The sequence below is a fragment of the Aegilops tauschii genome, chromosome 1 (genome assembly GCF_002575655.3).
Source record: "Aegilops tauschii subsp. strangulata cultivar AL8/78 chromosome 1, Aet v6.0, whole genome shotgun sequence".
NCBI classification, from domain to species: domain Eukaryota; kingdom Viridiplantae; phylum Streptophyta; class Magnoliopsida; order Poales; family Poaceae; genus Aegilops; species Aegilops tauschii.
This window is the reverse complement of record NC_053035.3, coordinates 24,767,084-24,789,624: the sequence shown is the minus strand read 5'-3', so window position 1 is coordinate 24,789,624 and position 22,541 is coordinate 24,767,084. Positions and strand designations below refer to the sequence as shown.

The 22,541-nt window shown below is 44.1% G+C and overlaps 2 protein-coding genes across 2 annotated transcripts; both read right to left on the bottom strand.

Moving 5' to 3' along the window:
- Positions 1-12,602: 12,602 nt before the first annotated feature.
- LOC109787351 (uncharacterized) lies at positions 12,603-14,217 on the bottom strand. Its single transcript, XM_020345911.4, has one exon. It carries the CDS (start codon positions 13,912-13,914, stop codon positions 13,348-13,350), a length of 567 nt encoding a protein of 188 aa, XP_020201500.1. The 5' UTR covers positions 13,915-14,217; the 3' UTR covers positions 12,603-13,347.
- A 4,126-nt stretch (positions 14,218-18,343) lies between these two features.
- On the bottom strand, positions 18,344-22,522 carry LOC109787356 (uncharacterized). The gene is made up of 5 exons (XM_020345914.4): positions 21,759-22,522; positions 21,071-21,202; positions 20,492-20,654; positions 19,795-19,841; positions 18,344-19,713 (listed from the first exon to the last, which is right to left on the bottom strand). The coding sequence occupies exons 1-5, from the start codon at positions 22,454-22,456 to the stop codon at positions 18,546-18,548; spliced, it is 2,208 nt and encodes a 735-aa protein (XP_020201503.1). The 5' UTR covers positions 22,457-22,522; the 3' UTR covers positions 18,344-18,545.
- Positions 22,523-22,541: the final 19 nt, after the last annotated feature.

Genomic DNA, 22,541 nt, shown 5'->3' with positions numbered 1-22,541 from the left:
GTCTATTTGAATAATACCTTCAATGGTCTTGCACCTAAAATGAATGGTTTATTGAATCTCGATTGTAGTGATACACATGTTCATGCCAAAAGATATAAGATAGTAATGATAGTACCACATACTTGTGGCACTGCCATTTGAGTCATATATGTATAAAACGCATGAAGAAGCTCCATGTTGATGGATCTTTGGACTCACTCGTTTTTTGAAAAGATTGAGACATGCGAACCATGTCTATTGGTAGATATGCATGAAGAAACCCCATACAGATGGATCGTTTGGACTCACTTGATTTTGAATCACTTGAGACATGCAAATCATAACACATGGGTAAGATGGCTGAAAGGCCTCGTTTTCAGTAAGATGGAACAAGAAAGCAACTTGTTGGAAGTAATACATTTTGATGTGTGCAGTCCAATGAGTGCTGAGGCATGCAGTGGATATCGTTATGTTCTTGCTTCACAGATGATTTGAGTAGATGCTGAGTATATTTACTTGATGAAACACAAGTCTGAATTATTGAAAGGTTCAAGTAATTTCAGAGTGAAGTTGAAGATCGTCGTGACAAGAGGATAAAATGTCTGTGATATGATCATAGAGATGAATATCTGAATTACGAGTTTGGCACACAATTAAGAAATTGTGGAAATTGTTTCACGACTAATACCGCCTGGAACACCATAGTGTGATGGTGTGTCCGAACATCATAACTGCACCCTATTGGATATGGTGCATACCATGATGTCTCTTATCGAATTACACTATCGTTTATGGGTTAGGCATTAGAGACAACCGCATTCACTTTAAATAGGGCACCACGCAATTCCGTTGAGACGACACCGTATGAACTATGGTTTAGAGAAACCTAAGCTGTCGTTTCTTAAAAGTTTGGGGCTGCGACGCTTATGTGAAAAAGTTTTAGGATGATAAGCTCGAACCCAAAGCGGATAAATGCATCTTCATAGAATACCCAAAACAGTTGGGTATACCTCCTATTTCAGATCTGGAAGCAAAAGCGATTGTTTCTAGAAACGGGTCCTTTCTCGAGGAAAAGTTTCTCTCGAAAGAATTGAGTGGGAGGATGGTGGAGACTTGATGAGGTTATTGAACCATGACTTCAACTAGTGTGTAGCAGGGCACAGGAAGTTGTTCCTGTGGCACCTACACCAATTGAAGTGGAAGCTTATGATAGTGATCATGAAACTTCGGATCAAGTCACTACCAAACCTCATAGGACGACAAGGATGCATGCTACTTCAGAGTGGTACGTAATCCTGTCTTGGAAGTCATGTTGCTAGATAACAATGAACCTACGAGCTATGGAGAAGCGATGATGGGCCCGGATTTTGACGAATGGCTCGAGGCCATAAAATCCGAGAGAGGATCCATGTATAAAAACAAAGTGTAGACTTTCGAAGAACTACTTGATGGTCGTAAGGCTGTTGGGTGCAGATGGATTTTAAAAGGAAGACAGACAATGGTGGTAAGTGTCACCATTAAGAAAGCTCGACTTGTCGTTAAGATGTTTTCCGGCAAGTTCAAGGAGTTGACTGCGATGAGACTTTCTCACTCGTAGCGATGCTAAGAGTCTGTTGGAATTATATTAGCAGTTACTGCATTATTTATGAAATCTTGCAGATAGGATGTCAAAACATTGTTTCCTCAACGATTTTCTTGAGGAAAGGTTGTATGTGATACAACCAGAAGGTTTTGTCAATCCTGAAAGATGCTAACAAGTATGCAAAGCTCCAGCAATCCTTCTAAGGATTGGAGTAAGCATCTCGGAGTTGGAATGTATGCTTTGATGAGATGATCAAAGATTTTGGGTTTATACAAAGTTTATGAGAAACTTGTATTTCCAAAGAAGTGAGTGGGAGCACTATAGAATTTTTGATGAGTATATGTTGTTAACATATTGTTGATCAGAAATGATGTTGAATTTCTGGAAAGCATACAGGGTTATTTGAAAAGTGTTTTTCAATGGAAAACCTAGATTAAGCTACTTGAACATTGAGCATCAGTATCTATAAGGATAGATCAAAAACGCTTAATAGTACTTTCAAATGAATACATACCGTGACAAGATTTTGAAGGAGTTCAAAATAGATCAGCAAAGAAGGAGTTCTTGGCTGTGTTACAAGGTATGAGTATTGAGTAAGACTCAAGACCTGACCACGGCAGAAGAGAGAGAAAGGACGAAGGTTGTCCCCTATGCTTTAGACGTAGGCTCTACAGCATGCTATGTTGTGTACCGCACCTGAAGTGTGCCTTGCCATGAGTTAGTCAAGGGGTACAAGAGTGATCCAGGAATGGATCACATGACAGCGGTCAAACTTATCCTTAGTAACTAGTGGACTAAGGAATTTGCTCGATTATGGAGGTGGTAAAAGAGTTCGTCGTAAAGGGTTACGTCGATGCAAACTTTGACACTAATCCGGATGACTCTGAGTAGTAAACTGGATTCGTATAGTAGAGCAGTTATTTGGAATAGCTCCAAGTAGCGCGTGGTAGCTGCATCTACAAGATGACATAGAGATTTGTAAAGCACACACGGATCTGAATGTTGCAGACCCGTTGACTAATAACCTCTCTCACAAGCGAGATATGAACAAACCCCATGGGTGTTGGATTCATTACAATCACATAGTGATGTGAACTAGATTATTGACTCTAGTGCAAGTGGGAGACTGTTGGAAATATGCCCTAGAGGCAATAATAAAATGGTTATTATTGTATTTCCTTGTTCATGATAATTGTCTATTGTTCATGCTATAATTGTATTAACTGGAAACCGTAATACATGTGTGAATACATAGACCACAACATGTCCCTAGTAAGCCTCTAGTTGACTAGCTCGTTGATCAATAGATGGTTATGGTTTCCTGACCATGGACATTGGATGTCATTGATAACAGGATCACATCATTAGGAGAATGATGTGATGGACAAGACCCAATCCTAAGCATAGCACAAGATCGCGTAGTTCGTTTGCTAAGAGCTTTTCTAATGTCAAGTATCGTTTCCTTAGACCATGAGATTGTGCAACTTCCGGATACCGTAGGAATGCTTTGGGTGTACCAAACGGCACAACGTAACTGGGTGGCTATAAAGGTGCACTATAGGTACCTCCGAAAGTGTCTGTTGGGTTGGCACGAATCGAGACTGGGATTTGTCACTCCGTATGACGGAGAGGTATCTCCGGGCCCACTCGGTAATGCATCATCATAATGAGCTCAATGTGACTAATGAGTTAGCCACGGGATCATGCGTTACGGAACGAGTAAAGAGACTTGCCGGTAACGAGATTGAACGAGGTATTGGGATACCGACGATCGAATCTCGGGCAAGTAACATACCAATGGACAAAGAGAATTGTATACGGGATTGATTGAATCCCTGACATCGTGGTTCATCCGATGAGATCATCGTGGAACATGTGGGAGCCAATATGGGTATCCAGATCCTGCTATTGGTTATTGACCGGAGAGGTGTCTCGATCATGTCTGCATGGTTCCCGAACCCGTAGGGTCTACACACTTAAGGTTCGGTGACGCTAGAGTTGTTATGGGAAATAGTATGTGGTTACCGAAGGTTGTTCGGAGTCCCGAATGAGATCCGGACATGGCGAGGAGTTCCGGAATGGTCCGGCGGTGAAGATCGATATATTGGACGAAGGGTATTGGAGTCCGAAAGTGTTCCGGGGGTACCAGGCTATGGCCAGCATAACCGAAAGGTGTTTCGGGAGCCCCGGCAAGTGTTGGAGGGCCTCATGGGCCAAAGGGGAAGGGGCAAACCAGCCCACTAAGGGGTGGTGCGCCCCCACACCCTTTCCCACGTTACTTGGGGAGGTGGGGCGCCTCCACCTGGCTTGGGAGGCAAGGCTCCACCTGCTTGGCTTGGGGGGCAAGTCTCCCTAGGATTTTCCCTAGGGAGATCCAATCTGCTTGGCCGCCGCCCCCTAGGGGAAACCCTAGGGCGCCTCCCCCTCTCCCCTTGCCCCTATGGAGGGGTGGGAGGGCAGCCGCACCTCTTCCCTGGCGCAGCCCTCCCTCCTCATACACCTCCTCCTCCTCCTCCGTAGTGCTTAGCGAAGCTCTGCCGGAGAACCACGAGCTCCATTGCCACCACGCCGTCGTGCTGCTGGAGTTCTCCCTCAACTTCTCCTCTCCCCTTGCTGGATCAAGAAGGAGGAGACGTCCCCGGGCTGTATGTGTGTTGAACGCGGAGGCGCCGTCCGTTCGGCGCTAGATCGGATCTTCCGCGATTTGAATCGCCGTGAGTACGACTCCATCAACCGCGTTCTTGTAACGCTTCCGCTTAGCGATCTTCAAGGGTATGAAGATGCACTCCCTCTCTCTCGTTGCTAGCATCTCCTAGATTGATCTTGGTGACACGTATGAAAATTTTGAATTATTGCTACGTTCCCCAACACTGTGTGCAAAGCACGTCGGTAGAACCAGTCTCGCGTAAGCGTACGCGTAATGTCGGTCCGGGCCGCTTCATCCAACAATACCGCCGAACCAAAGTATGACATGTTGGTAAGCAGTATGACTTGTATCGCCCACAACTCACTTGTGTTCTACTCGTGCATAAACATCTACGCATATAACCTGGCTCAAATGCCACTGTTGGGGAACGTAGTAATTTCAAAAAAAAAATCCTACGCACACACAGGATCATGGTTATGCATAGCAACGAGAGGGAAGAGTGTGTCCACGTACCCTCGTAGACCGAAAGTGGAAGCGTTAGAACAACGCGGTTGATGTTGTCGTACGTCTTAACGATCCGACCGATCCGAGTAGCGAACGTACGGCACCTCCGAGTTCAGCACACGTTCAGCTCGATGATGTCCCTCGAGCTCCGATCCAGCCGAGCTTTGAGGGAGAGTTCCGTCAGCACGACGGCGTGGTGACGGTGATGATGATGCTACCGACGCAGGGCTTCGCCTAAGCACCGCTACGATATTATCGGGGTGGAATATGGTGGAGGGGGGGACCGCACATGGCTAAGAGATCCAGAGATCAATTGTTGTGTCTAGAGGTGCCCCCCTGCCCCCGTATATAAAAGAGCAAGGGGGGAGAGGCGGCCGGCCAGGGAGGGCGCGCCAAGGGGGAGTCCTACTCCCACCAGGAGTAGGACTCCTCCTTTCCTAGTAGGAGTAGGAGAAGGGGGGAGGAGGAGGTGGAGAGAAGGAAGGAGATGGGGGCCGCCGCCCCCTTCCCTTGTCCAATTCGGACTGGGGCAAGGGGGGCCGCGTGCCACCTCCTGGCTGCCCTCTCTCTTCTCCACTAAGGCCCAATAGGCCCATTACTTCCCCATGGGGGGGGGGGGGGGGGGGTGGGTTCTGGTAACCCTCAGTACTCCGGTAAAATCCTGATTTCACCCGGAACACTTCCGATATCCAAATATATGCTTCCAATATATCAATCTTTATGTCTCGACCATTTCGAGACTCCTCGTCATGTTCGTGATCATATCCGGGACTCCGAACTACCTTCGGTACATCAAAACACAAAACTCATAATACCGATCGTCATCTAACTTTAAGCGTGCGGACCCTACGGGTTCGAGAACTATGTAGACATGACCGAGACACGTCTCCGGTCAATAACCAATAGCGGAACCTGGATGCTCATATTGGCTCCTACATATTCTACGAAGATCTTTATCGGTCAAACCGCATAACAACATACGTTGTTCCCTTTGTCATCGGTATGTTACTTGCCCGAGATTCGATCGTCGGTATCTCAATACCTAGTTCAATCTCGTTACCGGCAAGTCTCTTTACTCGTTCTGTAATACATCATGTCGCAACTAACTCATTAGTCACAATGCCTGCAAGTCTTATAGTGATGTGTATTACCGAGAGGCCAGAGATACCTCTCCGACAATAGGAGTGACAAATCCTATTCTCTAAATACGCCAACCCAACAAGTACCTTCGGAGACACCTGTAGAGTACCTTTATAATCACCCAGTTATGTTGTGACGTTTGGTAGCACACAAAGTGTTCCTCCGGTAAACGGGAGTTGCATAATCTCATAGTCATAGGAACATGTATAAGTCATGAAGAAAGCAATAGCAACATACTAAACGATCAAGTGCTAAGCTAACGGAATGGGTCAAGTCAATCACATCATTCTCCTAATGATGTGATCCCGTTAATCAAATGACAACTCATGTCCATGGCTAGGAAACTTAACCATCTTCGATTAACGAGCTAGTCAAGTAGAGGCATACTAGTGACACTATGTTTGTCTATGTATTCACACATGTATTATGTTTCCGGTTAATACAATTCTAGCATGAATAATAAACATTTATCATAATATGATGAAATAAATAATAACTTTATTATTGCCTCTAGGGCATATTTCCTTCACTGGCTTCATCCAGCCGAAAAGCCACCTTTAAAACTACTGTTAAACTGCTAATAATTACGGATATATTATCTGGCCCGTGCCAAGCAGCACATCGTAAACTAATTTTATGCGTTTTCGAGAAGTTGTGTCAGCTGAAAATTAACTTCTACAAGAGTGTTCCCAGAAAATAAATTCTACATGAGTTTTTTTTTCTGTTCTGCTGAAGACTCGTTCACTACAAATCGAAAGTGTTCCTTTAATTAGTCTTCATGCAAATTGAGAACTTGTCCCTTTAAGTATCCGAGTTTTCCTATCCGCATCAAAGAAGCTCGGGAATGATGACTAAAAGGAGACCGGATCACTCCGGGAAGCGCGTAAGTCTAAGAAAGAGAATAACAATAGAGCCAATTGTTGACTATATGGTGTTGTCGTGTCATTTATAGTTAATCTTATAACTATCATGTATAGTAGATATATATACTCCCTCTGTTCCTAAATATAAGACGTTTTGGCGGTTTAATTTAAACTGCCAAAATGTCTTATATTTTTATATTTAAAAATGGAGAAGTACTATTTTATTAATACATGTTCCACCTTACTCTTTCACATGATTCTTGAAGCACCCGTTGGAGCTGGCTCTTATTTACAGCCCACTTCTCTTTTGTTTTGGATGGACTTGTTAGGAAACACTCGGCTTTCTAGACAATATTCACGCCTTTTCAACCTTGTGACAAAAAAAACTACGGCAGATGTCATAAGCACTGGCCCTGACTAGGTCCATCAAGAGAGAATGCAGTTAACCGTGATACGTGAGCGCCGATTGAATCTTCATCAAAACGGGGCTTTCTACATGCGAAATTACTCTGGCATGTCGATTGTTTTCTGAGTGTTGTCTGCCATTTTTTTTTAGAGAAAAGTATGTTTTTGGTCCCTCAAGTTCCCACAAAGTATAGACTTGGTCCCTCAAGATTTTTTGGTATACATTTGGTCCCTCAAGTCTCAAAACCGGATAAGTTTGGTCCGAAACCAGATTTTGAGCACGTTGACCGGTTTTGACCGCCACAAAACCGCCTGATGAACAGTAATTTAAAAAGAAACTTCAAAAAAATCTGAAATTTTTTGGGGGTCGAATATGCTTACATGCGCAAGATGGGAACAAAATTTCGGGCTCTTTCAGCACTCGAGGAGCTCGTGGCAAAAAAACAAAAATATCTGCCTGATGAATAATAAATTAAAAAAATCAAAAATTCTGAAATTTTTTAGGGTCCAATATGCTTACGTGCGCAAGGTGCGACCAAAATTTTGTCATGAAATGACATCGGACGGGCTCTAGTAAAATTTTGTCATTTTTTTGAAGTTTTTTTAAATATAGTATTCATCGAGCGGTTTTGTGGCGGTCAAACCCGGTCAACGTGCTCAAAATCTGGTTTAGGACCAAACTTATCCGGTTTTGAGAATTGAGGGACCAAATGTATATCAAAAAATCTTGAGGGACCAAGTCTATACTTTATGGGAACTTGAGGGACCAAAAACATACTTTTCTCTTTTTTTCGAAACTCAGCCTCTGATGATCTTGATTTCTTCAAAAAAGCAGAAGAGAATTGCCCGGTTAACTTATGAAAAACCGGGCGAAAGCCGTTACAACACGCCTAGAAAGAAGGGCACCCGGCCGACCTGGTAACCACAAAGACCCACAAACACCGTCGAGGAGAGGACACCGTCAAGATTGCCTGCAATGTCATTGTCATCACCTCTCCACGAGCAAGCAACTCCGACTTCAGCACGGACGACCCGTCAAGACCCCTCCGAATGAACGAGACACGAGGGCCCTGCTGGCCAAAGCCAAACAATCGACCGGCGACGTCGAAGAACAGGAAGCTCCGACTTCAATGACGAGCCTCGCAGGAGAAAAGGAGCCCACCTGGCGTCGACGGACTCCGAACTGCCAATCGCTTGGTATCATTGCCACCGTATCGGCCTGCAATGCCGCAACTCCGACTTCACGCTCAGGAACTGACCGGCTATTGAGGACAAAGACAAGTCGCGACCCTGCACATCTTGCCACCATCATCGTCGGCTTCGTCGCCGCACAAGACGCAACGCCACAACCTCCCACACCGTCGGTCGGGCACCTGCCAACCGCGATGTTGTGCGTGTCCAGCCTGCAAAAAGTGCAAATGGGACCAAGATCTTCAAGACGGCGCCCCCAAGAGGACAAACGACATTAGAACATGTTCTCGCCGCTCGATCCAACGGATTGTCACTTTTGCCCGTAGATCATGGTCCGAGAGTTGAGGACGGGTAACCTCCACGACAGCGCCTCCAAGAAGGAATAGCGACGCCCACGGGCGCCTCCACCGCCAGCCGGCAAGGCTTACTCCTGGAGAAGCATGACCAACACCCCCGCGTAGGCCTCCACTGGCCCGACACCTCCACCGTTGCGAATGCGCCATCGCCACATAGAGCCACTGCATTCCTCGCCAACTGTCAAGGCAGACGGGCCAGAGCCACATCTGGCACCCACCACCACAGAACCACCCAAGTGAAAGCCAGGAGGGAGGGTTGCCACCCCGCCTAAACCTGTCGAATTAACGCAGTCGTCAGACGCCCGCGCCGCTACAGCCGCCCAGGAAGGACCTGGATCTGGCTGCGGCCGCCCAGATCTGGCGAGCAGCCGCTGGCCAAGCCGACCTACACGAAGACCATCTCCAGGTAGAAGGGGGGCCGCCACCCCGCCTTGGCCGTCGGAGAGGATCCACCGGCCAGAGCTCCGCATGCACGCATTGGCGCCGTAGCAGCCGGGAAGCACGCAGATGGAGCCGAGCCTCCCCACCATGAGCTCCTCCCCGCGAGAGGGAAGAGAGCCCAGCCGCCGTCGTCCGCCGCGCGGGCTTAGCCCCACAGCATCCTCCGACGAGGCGACGACCGCGGGGAGGGGGAGGGGGCGAGGAGGGGGTTCCGGCGACGGCAGAGAGGCGACGCGGGGGCGAGTGCTATCTGCCATGAACATGTAGGGTTTTTTTAAACGACATTTGTTGAATAATAATAAAGATGGCTGTATGCATCGATTGATGGAAAGGCCGGGGGTTTTAACCTCCTTTTCCAAAAAAAGGTACAGCTTTAGACACCATCTTTGCATGGCATCGACGTCACTTAGTCTGTTATACAGTTCATGCATGCATGCAGCTTTTTTTTTTAAGACAACCTCACGAAGCTTTTATTCAACCGTCTCAATGTTTACATGAACGAAGAGAATCCTTCCGGCTGGCCGAACCAAACATGGCCACCATGCCCTAACATCAACGTGCATGCATGCAGTTTTGCATCAGTTTGGTAGCATGTGTGATGTGTGAGCCTTTGGGCCATGTCCATCTCAACCCAAACCTGCAGTTGAGTTGAGCCTGATCTGCCATCAACATTAGAACTTAGTATGGCTTTGTTAATTCAAAGCCGGGCTCATCGCGAGCCTTCGTTTAAAAAAAAAAAAACATTAGAACTTAGCTGCCTTCGACGTTAGCAGCCAGCAGTTGTCTCAAAAGAAAAAGAGCAGCCAGCAGTTTATTAATCAGCTCGAACATGCTTGAACAGCTTCACTTTTATGCATACGTATGTACACCACCATTTATCAATCATACGCGTAAAGCTGCAAGGAGAGTTGCAATGCAAATTTGCTTCTTCATAAACACTTGTTTAACCTTGGGCCAGAAGGTATACTTATTTTCATGCACACATGAGAAGCACTACTGTGGACTAAACTACTTAACTAGCTAGGAAGATTCAGCTAAAAGAAATCATTAAGAAAAGCTAGCTAGGATAATTCAGGCCTCAAGATTCCATCGCTTTAGTATAGTAAGTAACAATTCTACGCGCTTCTCCTTGAAGGTGGAATCACCAAGGCATCAATTCTTGTGCTAGAAAATATTAATTAGGGATGCTCTGCATTTGTCAATATTTGCGTGCTCATCTTAACCTCATCAAGCATTGCATCATTAAGGGGAATACTAGCTTTCTTTACTACTACATGCTACTACCTAGAGCAGGAGAAGGGTAGGATAACAACGAAAGTGTTGTTCCAAGCCCGAGCTCATTTGAGCTCAGGTGAACAGTAAAAAAACTGATTATTTTTTTTTGGTGCGAAACATTGACAAATGTTTTCATAGCTTGTAAATTTTCATCATGAAATGATGTTGGTGGAAATGTGACAAAAAAAACAAAATTGATGCTCCAAAATGCGTTTGAAAATAACATTTTGGAGCATCGATTTTTTCCTCGATTTCCACGAATGCCATATGATGATGAACTTTTGCAAGAAAACAAACATTTATCAATGGTTCACATGAAAAAATCCGAACTTTTTGAATTTGTTTCCATGTTTTGATTTTACTGTTCACTCGAGCTCACGTGAGATTACGATTAGAACAGCTGCATCCAGGATAACTACTACTACTACTGGTTTTGTATTTCAACTTATAAGGCACCCGGTATCCAATTAATTTTAGGAATCAGTGAAAAAGTATTGCTTTTAGGGATAAACCAACGGTTTTATTTACAAATAATTTTTGGCAATAAATAAATCAACGCTTCAAATATCACCATGCGTCCACGCCTATACGGGGACAAACTGTAAGTTATCTCGCAAAAAGGAAATAGAGTAAGTCACAAAGTTTTCTTAGAGACCTTGTCTCCACTTTAAATGTATATGTAATAAAATAAAATAAGGCTAATTAAACTTACGATGACAAGAAATTTTTTAAATTTTCTTGTTCTGCTAATTCACAATGCCATCTCTAAACATTGTCTCTATGAAATGGTTTTAAAATAAGGCCTATACTCAAATTCATGTCCTCACAACATACATACTAGTCTTCAAAACTACTACTGCCAATTAATTCATGAAGCTTTGACAAGATTATGTAACAATCCATACTTCTTGCTTTGACGACGAGCTATAAAGACGTTTTTTTGAAAAGGGGGTTTGCCCCGGCCTCTGCATCAGAAAGATGCATACGGCCATAAAGACATGCATTATTGTAGAACTGTTTGTATATATAATGGAAAATCTAGTCATTTGTCTATTAGAATATCTAGTTGCATAATTGTGTGGGTAATTCAGCTTGTAACTACAAAATTTATTTAAGATAACCATGTTACCATGATAAGCATCAATATAGGATTACTAGCAATGATGACTTCATAAAATATATTTTTATTAAAAGGAGGAGAACATTGATGCAAAAGTATTGATAATCTAAAACAATTTAATCTGTATTTTCTCTAAGTAAATACAGCCAACTACTCCCTTCTTTCTGGTTTAATGACACATCTCAAACTTTTTTGATTTTCCATTTTGTTAGTCTTGTTTCTATTGCTCTCCATAATTTGTTGATATTTCCAGGTGCATTAAATCTATGCATGCAAGGATTAAAAGAAAACTCACCAATGCATGTAAAATTCACGCTCGTTTAGTGGCCATGCAGGCATGTATTGCAGGTAATGCGAATAAAACGAGTGTGCTAATTTCGTACTTTCGCAAACTACGGAATTTACTCCACCACTCAACATTTGCCTAGGTTGGGGTGATTTTTGAGTTGGGCCCTCTAGACTAGAGAGGGGAGGAGGGAGTAGCTAGCACTGATAATGTGCTAAAGTTATATTTTAATATGTATTTCATAATTATATAAGTTTACCATAACCATAACCCTCGAATTATGGTGCTTGGTCCATCTTGAACCTGAACTATGAAAAAATAAATATTACCCTAAACTTTCTAAAACCGTTAAACTTGAACCTAACTTTGTGTTGGATAGTGGTTTTGGCATTTGGGGGTAATCACAAAATGTGAAAATAATTCATTGATTTTTAGGAATGCCACGATATTATATCCAGCAAATGTTTATCCAGAAATATGACCATTCGTGTCATGTGCAAGAACAACAAGAGATACCTATTCCCTTTTTATCGTATGGATGATGAGATAATTGTTACAATTTTTGATGATTTTTTGCAGGTTCCGAATCCATAGCCATGTCTTGTTTTAGCGTTTTTATTCATGTTCTGGAAACTCCTAACTTGAACAAAAATACTACATACCGGGAAAGATTGGAGGGTGGCTTCGTCTACCAAAAATATTTCTAGAAAACCTAAGAAACGTGGGGCATAGAGAAATAAAAAAAAGATGGGAAAAAAACTAATGTGATCCATATGTGTTCCATGCAAACACCCAAGAGATAAATGAACTTTCTTGATTTGTACACATGACATAAATTGTTATATTTTTATGAATTTGTGTGGATTACCATGTCCTAGCGTTTCCTAAATATTTGAAATATTTCGCCGTTTATTGGAAGGCCATAAATACAAATCACTCTTGGAAACCAGGTCTGAGTTAATGTTAAATGGTTTTAGAATTTCCATGTTTTTTAATAATCGAATTTACAGGGTTTAATGTAGATAGTTCCTTAATTAGTTGACAGTTCAACTTGGACCTCACACGATAATTTTTTATTCCAAGTGGAAATTATTCAAACATCAAATTTGTTTGGTAATAAACGAGCACATACTAAAAGAGGTAAGATGACGTCGGGCCACCAACTGATAAATCACAAGCTCCATATATACTCTACTACAATTGGATAATTACATGTTGAGCCATTTTTTGGCGGGGAAAAAAAGTGGACCAAAGGTTCATTTTTTGTCAACAATAACCGGACAAATTATAACCGGAATACCTGAGGTAAGCTCTGGTGAGCCTCCGAAGCCACCAAATTAAGCACTAAATTAATCATCTCAAAGAGAAAAGAGATGACTTATGTACCATGGCATATCTTCCAGGCCACTCATCTACTGCTACAAAATATGGATCTCTCCATGCATAAAAAAGAAAAAGAAGAAGAAAAAGGGTAAAAAGGAAGTTACTGCCAAAGAGCACAAAGGAAAAATATTGTACTATTCGGCAAAAACCCGGTAATAGGTGGAGAATGGGGTAGCTAGACGCAGTCCACCGCCATGGTGCCGATATCCAGGAACTGGTGGAACGTGTACCCGGCGGCAGCTGCATCGTGGCCGCACTCGTCGTCGCCCTCGCAGCTGGCGCCGTACTCGTCGCAAGGTGGGTGGTTCAGGTCGAGCCACAGCCCGCGTTTCATGCCGACAACAGCGCCGTTGCCGCCACCATGCTTCTCTATCGCTGCTGCCGGTGGCGTCATGGCCATGAGGCCACCGCCTCCGCCCGCGGCCATGGCGCGGTGGCGCCGCATGTGGCCGCCGAGCGCCTGGCCGATGGCGAACTCGAGGCCGCAGACGGAGCATCCGTGCAGCTTGGGCTTGAGGTCGCCGCCGTCGTCCAGCCGTGGCTTCTTGTGGCTGGCCCGGTGCCCGCCCAGCGCCTGGAACGACGGGAACACGCGGTCGCACGTCTTGCACACGAACACCCGCTCCAGGGCGCGGTCACCGTGCACTGCCACCGGCATCGGCATGGGCATCGGCTGCTCCCGCGACACAAGCAGAAGCATGCGTGCCATCTCCTTCTCCTCGAAAGCGAACCTATTCGTCATTGCTCTGAACCCAATTGATCGATCTCTGAAACTCTAAAGATGATGAGGAGGAGGAAGAAGAAGCTGATGAAGAAGAAACGCATCAAACCGCAGCTGTATTTATAGTCCATTTACACCATAAAATAAATCACACAGTAGTAGCTAGGCAGTAGTGACACTTATTGTAGTATATGTTTCGCCAGTTAAAGAAATGCACAACTTGGCCCTAGAGATAGATGAAGAGGGAAGCAACAGCGTCGAGTATCGCTGCTCGCCTCAGATGCAATGCAAGTGGTTCGAAATCGAGTCACTCTAGAGCCACACGCAACGCGTAGCGAGCTCAGTGCATCCCTTGGATTAACAGAAAATATATGTAGCATGATGATGCAGGTACCTGTGCATGCATGGCCGCTTCAGTAGTTCAGTTTAAATCAACCAAAGGGGCTTATTCAGGTTTGACCTGTGCACATTACTCATGAGGGCCTTTATATATTATCAAGGTCAACTGTTTCTCCTCTAGAGTCATGTCTTGTTTTGGAGGGACTGAAAATTTCAAGAGCAAAATCTTTGAAATGTTATAGGATAGGATATCAACAAGTGCACTTCATATCAGAAAGCAAAAAAGGATCAGTTGAGAACTGAGATTATGACATGGTACTTTGTGTCTACATTTTTTATTCTTATTTTTTTTGGTAGATTATGACGGAATGGTACTATGTGTCAACGAAGATCCCATTTTCCTTTTCTTAGGATAAATTGTGGCCCACTGAATCCTGTAGAGTTTACTTGTGTCAGTACTCCCATCCGTTTTGGTCATGACTAGCTAGGCTGATTGGTAGGGCAACCTGGAATTGCAATTAAATTAGTATCACACAGATGATCGATGAAGATCACCCTCTTAATGATGATCTTATCAAACATCTTATGCCTGCTCCAAATGCCACATGAAACAGTATCTCCGGATCTCTTTATTTTCCTTAATTTTTTCGTGAGGGGCATCTAATACCTTTTGCACTTACTTGCAATGCTGGTATAGTGTCATAGATGGCTCTTCCAGTCAAAAGTAGCGGCATCTGAGACTGGACATTAAACAAATCCAACTCTTCATATTAAAATTAGCGGTTATCACCGATGATTGGTTCTCGGGGTTGCTTGCGTCTACACCGCACTAGCTGATTGGACTGAAATGATCAATAATTGCTGTTTGATGTCAGCAAGAAAGTAGCTTGGCTTAGCTGTGCATCCTCTACTTTCTAGTTTTTAATTTGCAACTTGTGTTAAATAGTGCCTTCTGTTGCTACTTCAGGACTTGAGAGTTTGTAGCGTCTCGGTTTGTTCCACACAGTGGAAGTGTTTGATGGGGATCAAATGGAATCTTGCCCTTCACATTTCAGAGATAAGAAAAGAAATTTACTAAATGAAGATTCTATGCCATGGATCCGATCAGACTCTTGGTAATCTGATCTCTAAACCTTTTTTGAGAGTAATTAGTACTTAAGACTAAATCAAAGAGTCTGGGAAATCCATCATGTGCCTGCTTCTCAGTACTTAAGATTCTTCAGATAAGTAGGGGCACTGCTAGTAGTACACAGACGACAACGCACATTTTCTCGAATCTGTCCGCTGCGTCTCATAATGCTGGATGCAATGCAAAAGAATTCGCAAAGGCCAGTAGGCAAGATAGTCCTTTGTACACCCTCAAGCAACATGATCCCTCGGTGCCAACGATACGCTCAAGCCAGCATTATAAAAGGAGCAATTATTCTCTGCTCACCAACTGTCCAGTTGATATAGAAGATTCAGATAACTTGCTGAGCGCACATTTGCCTGAGAAACAGAAATGGCCAATTTGTAGTTTGCTACACAGGTAGAGCTATTATCTAGACCTTGCTGATGATTGGTGTTTCGAGGATGGAGTTCTAGTCGTCTCGGCAACTTAAGTCCATTGGGTTAGTAATAATAATCACCCTGACAGCACATAACATGTTAACATAAGTTACTTCTGTGTCCCTCCCAAGTCTGAATCTGATCTTGAAGCTTGCGCTGCGTCTGCCGTTCCCCGCATAATTGAGCAAAGATACAACTTTGCTTCCCTCTCAGCAAAAACAACAAGAACAGACCCGCTATTTGCCGCATAAAATGGTCAAAAGTAGAAGTTTGCTTCTTGGTTTGCCTCAAGATTCAGCAACATCTGAGATTCTCAAACTCCTGTATCATCATGTCAAACCTCTGCGGATTGTTTAACTGGCACACAGCTTTAGCGCCCAATGCTCTGAATTGCTTGTGTTGACTTGCTTGCTATGCTGGTTATATCTGATTTCTTGGTACCGCGGAATCAAAGCAAATGTTTGGTACCTTTGCGGTAATTGTTTTCTCACTTGGTGAAGCATGCCAGACACAACATACATCAATAAAACATAAATTGGAGAAGCAATGTCAACCATCATTTGTGAATAAAAAAAATACTAAAAAGGCCGGTAAGAGCGATCGAGGCATCGAGCGGTTCCAGTTTTCTGCATCTACTTTTTTGAGTAAGCAGTGTGCTGACCACCGAATGCATATGAATCAACCCTCAAAAAAAATGCATATGAATCTTCCAGGGAAGGGGCACTACTTTAGATACTGCTGACTGATTCTAAAGGTTAGCCAGTACACAATATGATATTAGGCGTGCGTCACGGCTTGAGATTGCGGTTTGGGGTCGCGAAGGGGCAGTATATTCCTTGATGATTCAGGGGGCAGAATTAGCACCACTAATTGCAACCCCTTGCTACTTTAGAGCCAGCACCCTCCTAATTTTATGAAGAATAAGATTTGAGGGATCAGGACAGCTATAGTTCTCATTGATTTTCTCCAAATCTTGAAATTTTGAACTGGAATGGCAAATCAGAAAACAATGACCTGCTATAGGCTAGGCAGTAGTGCCCTGTTCAGAACCCTAAGATACTGTTTTGTTGATTCAGTTACTTGCCACGTTCTATCCACTTCGTTTCTGTGGTGCAGCTCTAATCTGCACCAAATAAAATTAGTGTGGGAGTTTTAAAGCAACTGTGAGTTGTAGTTGGAGCTAGTAGTGCTGTGATGCAGCTAAGCATCAGTGCAGTTGTTTTATCCGTTGAAAGAGAAATATCTGATTAGCACAGCACAGAGGATAACAGAGATGCATGGCTTTTTTTACTAGAATCAGTCGTAAGCAAGGATTTCAAAACAGGATTCCAGAAAATACCAGTTAATTATGGGCGGTAACCTCTTTTCTTCTTTTTTGGTACCGAATAGTTTCAGCAATCAAATTCAAACTCAAAATATGGATTTCTGCTGTACTGTTCAGAATTCAAGTCCAAATATATTTTTCTGGTGTGTGTGTTGTGAATACAGTGCATTTGATCTTTGCAGTGTTCGGAACTTCCCAAATAAATTCAAGTCATAGACACAACATACATCTATCACGGTACAAATTTTTGAAGCATAGCATATAGCATGAAAAAGGGAATGAATCCAGTGCTAACAAGGAAAATAGGATAAATTCACTGCCCGATTGGAACTCGCTACTATTCACACAAGGTTTTCCTTTTTTGTTTTGTTTCTCGAGCTATGTTTTAAATCAAGATTTGAAATCTTGTAACGTTGGCAGAAATACGTTTTTTCCTCATCCATAGTTTTTTCGGAATTTTTGGACGCTTCTAAATAGGGCAACCTAGGTAGGGTGCACCGCAAGCCCCAATGCACCAGATATGTTCTCAGTGCCCCAGATACATCTCACCTCATTACAGCGAAATGGAATTACGTGCAATGTTTACGAGGCGTCGACAACCCCACGGGTTAACCGAAACCATCTACCCAAGTAATAATCCAGGGCAAAAACTTTTTTTTTTTGCCCCGCCAATGGATAAAGAAGGCAATCGAAATTTGACAAACAACACAAATCATTGTCATGAACAAGCTGTTGCTGTCATGAGTGACAAACTGAAACTTGCTTTTTGAGAAAGAGTCAAGTCACTGTCAGAGAAAAGAGCAGCAGCGGGTTGCTGCGTTCAGGGCTGGAACTCACACAGTTAGAGCCTCCCTCCCTGCCTGGCAGAGGGAGAGAGAGCACTTTGCTTCTGCCTGGTTTTTCTAGGGTTCTTGTCGCCATCTCCACGTAGGTCGCCACCGGTGTGATGCAGACGGCACTGCATGTTGGGAGTATCAGGCACAGTTTGTGCAATGCACCTAGATATACATACATGTCATCACACACATACAAAGCAAGTGGCCAGTAGTGATTGATTCAGTCAGCATCCAGTAGTAGTAAGCACATTTATGTTGACATCCTAATGCTTTGTAAGATCTCACGTCTTTATATTTTTGTTTGGTTCTCCATTTGAGTTAATGAAGCAAGCAATTCACCCGTCAGCATCTACATTTTTGAGTAATAATCGGATATAACTGCTTCATAACACAGGCAAAAAAATTCACACAAAAAATGAAGCATTCATAAATTGACAAGGGTAAATGAAAGATACAGCATGTGTCTACTGCCATACAAGATTGCTCTGTAAAACGTCTCATGATCATCCTAGTGAGGAACCATTTCCTCTCCTTTATAGGAGAAAATTCTTCATGCGGCTCGAACGAAGGGCACTACCTATCAAAAAACAACTGGTCCACCGTGATCATTTGGCCTTGTTGGGGCATTCTGATGAGAGATGACCAGCTATGCCGCATTCATAGCACGTCCTTCTCTTCTTTTTCTTTGGAGGCGCAGAGCTTGTGTCGTCACTAGGTTTATTTTCACCAGAAACGGCTGAAGGTTCCGTACTTGAGCCACCAACAGGTTTAGCTGCTTCCTCAGGATTAATCTCAGTGGCCTTTTTGTTGGGGCAAGCTGACGAGAGATGACCGGAGACGCCACATTCATAGCATGTCCGTCTCTTCTTCGACGCTGTTGAGGCAGATTCAGTATTGGCCTTATTTTCATCAGCTATGACTTCAGGAGCACTTTTATTTGGGCAAGCAGATGATAGATGACCAGGAATGCCACATTCATAGCATGTCCGTCTCTTCTTCGACGCTGTTGTGGCAGATTCAGTATTGGCCTTATAGTCATCAGCTATGACTTCAGGAGCACTTTTATTTGGGCAAGCAGATGACAGATGACCAGGAATGCCACATTCATAGCATGTCCGTCTCTTCTTCGATGCTGTTGTGGCAGAGTCAATATTGGCCTTAGTTTCATCAGCTATGACTTCAGAAGCCTTTTTGTTGGGGCAAGCTGACGATATATGGCCAGGAACGCCACATTCATAACACGTGCGCCTCTTCTTCGACAATGCTTCAGCTGAATCAGTATTATCCTTATTTTCACTGGATATGACTTCAGAAACCTTCTTATTAGGGCAAGCAAAAGATAGATGGCCAGGAGTGCCACATTCATAACATGTACGGATGTTGTTCTTTGATGAATCTGAAGTTGCCGCATTGTCATTTGGTTTCTGGTTTTCTTTCTTTGGAACGGCACATCTGATTCTGGCTGGTCTCCCCTTAATCACGTTCTGGTCAAGCTTCAGAGCAATAGCAAGAGATGTGCTATCAGAAAAATCAACATGCGCGAAGCCTTTGAATTCACCTGTCTCCTTGTCTGTTCCAAAACGGACGGATGAGATCTTGCAATCAGAAAAGAATTTCCTCAGATCATCCTCTGTTACGTCCCAAGCTAGGTTTCCAACATATGTCCTATTGTATCCCTCTATCATCTTTGGTGCAAAATCTTCCTTCTCATGGTTAGATTTGACCTTTTCGCGGTTAGCTTTGTAAGGCTGGACTTTCAAAAGGAATCCTCCCCTGTGATTGTTTAACAAAATGCTGTCACTTATGAATCACAACTGAAACAAACAAGGGGTAACATTAAAGAGATGTGCTTACATATCTGCACCATCAAGAGCCAATGCCCTTTTTGCAGCGGCATCAGTCTGCACAAAAAAACTCTGTCAGGTTTCAACTTACAAACAACTCTAAAAGCATAATGCTGATGAGTCATGTGAATTACTCATGACTCGTGGTAACAGATTAATTAAGAGCATCTTGCGGTGGTACCAGCTGACTCCAATGGACTAAAACAAAACTAAATTGTAGATAAGAGCGCTGCGCATAAGTTGTACCACAAGATTCAAGCTATAGGCACATCCTCCAAACAATGACAATGACTGAAACACGCTACTGATGAGTCATGTGCGCTACCAAGCAGACTAAGAGCATCTTATGTTGGTATCTAACCAACTCCAATGTATTGCAAAAAATTAAATGGTCGATGAGAGTTCTGCTCAAACGTTGTAGTAACATAAGACGCAAGGGTACACCACCGCTTACCACCAAAAGACCTTAAAGATGAATGCCCTAGAGGTTTTGGAAATAAAACCAAGAATTTCTACACCAGAACAGTGAAACAAGTCAGACTGCCATACATAGAGTTAGTTGCATCAAAACACCAGTGTCATCAAACCTTAAACATTCAGTACACTAAGAAGATATCTTAGGTTGTTCAATATACTTGTAAATTAAGCATGCTTGCATGAACAGGAACGCACAACTAGAACAAAGGATACTACGTTTCAAAGCTGACCTTGAATGTGAGAATGGCAATACCCCTGAATTTCCCGGTGTCAGGAAATGTCATGCAGTCCAGCGCAGTGATACTTCCACATCCTTCAAAGAAACTTCTAATGTCATCCTCAGATGAATAGTACGGGATGCCACCAACATACACCTTCTTTATACTTTGCTCACTGGAACAAGGAAACAAATTATTAAACAGCTGCCAACATCCTATAAGAAGCTGATCTGCACCATGTCCACCGCACTCCTTACCAATTAAATAAACATATACTCCCTCCATTCTTAAATATAAGTCTTTATAGAGAGTCCACTATAAACCACGTACGGATGTATATAGATGCATTTTAAGTGTAGATTCATTCATTTTGTTCCGTATGTAGTCCATTTAGTGGAATCTCTACAAAGACTTATATTTAGGAACGGAGGGAGTACAACCATAAAGCAATGAAATTGCCATATCATTCCACACAGACCAGACAGTTTTCTCTTGGAAGAAAAGAACTCAAAGTAAAGTCACAACTTCTGCAGGTACAAATAGCATCTACTTGGAGCACCACAACTTTTATCTTGTAAAGCTTTAACTCACCTATCATGCGGCGCAATTGGATTGTCAGATACACCTGCCTGGCCAGGCTCTTCTGACTTGATTTTCTTCACCTCTTCTGACTTAATTTCCTTCGCCTCTCCTTCCACCTTTGTGGCGTCTAGATTGTGTTCACTGAAACAAGTTCAAAAAACATTACATAATGAATGTTAATACAAGGACCGGAACAGGTAAACACCACCGTCTTACACCTCATCGAGATTCAGCTTGCCAAAAACAACCCTAGAAATCAATTAAAGTGCCACTTCACAAAATGAAGTGTTGTCTTCCAGCATGGAAGGCAAGCAAAAGGTGCTTTTCTCATATCAAAACCAAACTAGATAACCAGATAGTTGCTTGCGTACTACAGCTCTACCAACATGATAAAGTTACCAAACTAGATGGATGAAGGCATTTACAATGTTATGGCTACTTCTGAATGATAAAACTAAACAATCCAAGCCTCACTAGAGCATTTACAATGATCCGTCGCCTATATGACTATGAGGCTACTCTGAGCTCACCTCTACCAACGTGCTATGCAACTATCTCCGATTTTCTCTTTGCAGCAACGGCATCTTAGCATATAGAGTTCAACACATTTCTTATCTACATGGCATGAACCTAACAACAAATGAGGTATTCTAACACAAAAGCACCAAATTCGACCAAATTCGGAGCGTTAACTCACCTGTCGTCTGGCACGGCCGGATCAGCGCCGGCCACTTCCACGTCCTGCTCCTCCGCCTCTTCATCAGACTTCTTGTTCGCCGCCGCCTCCGCCTCCATCAGTCTCCTGACCCTCCTCTTCTCCTTCTTCTCCTTCCTCCTCTCCTCCCTCCGCCGCATCACCTCCGCCTTCTGCGCCAGGGCCGCCTCGTCCACCTCCAGCTCCTCCAGGTCCTCAGCACCGTCAGCTTCAAGGCCCTGCTTCCCCGGCTCTTCCTCGGACTTCTTGTTCGCGGCGGCCTCCGCCTCCGCCAACTTCCTCGCCCGCATCTTCTCCTTCTTCTTCTTCCTCTTCTCCTTCTCCTCCTTCCTCCTCTCCTTCCTCCGTCGCTCCAGCTCCGCCTTCGACGCAGGTTCCCCCTCGCCCACGGCCGGCTCCTCCAGGCCCTCCGCAACGTCCACCGCCGGCTCCTCCTCCGCCTTCTCCTCCGGGTCCTCCACGTCCACCGCCGGAGCGGGTGACTTCTCCGGAGACGCCTTCTTGTTCTTGGCACTCTTGGTCCGGGGAGGGCGGGGCCCCGGACGCTTGGGCCGGGGCCGCTTGGAGGCCACCAGCCGCACCTTTATCTTCCTCGCCTCCGCGGCGGCCTCCCCCTCGGCGCCCCCGCCGGGGAGGAGCGTGTGGAGCTTCTGCTTCAGCTTCTTGCGGGCGAGCACCATGGCGGCGGCGGCGAGGTTTTTGGTTGAGAAAGAAAGAGTGGGGAGAGGAAGAGAGGGCGAGACGAGACGAGACGGCAAGGTTTAT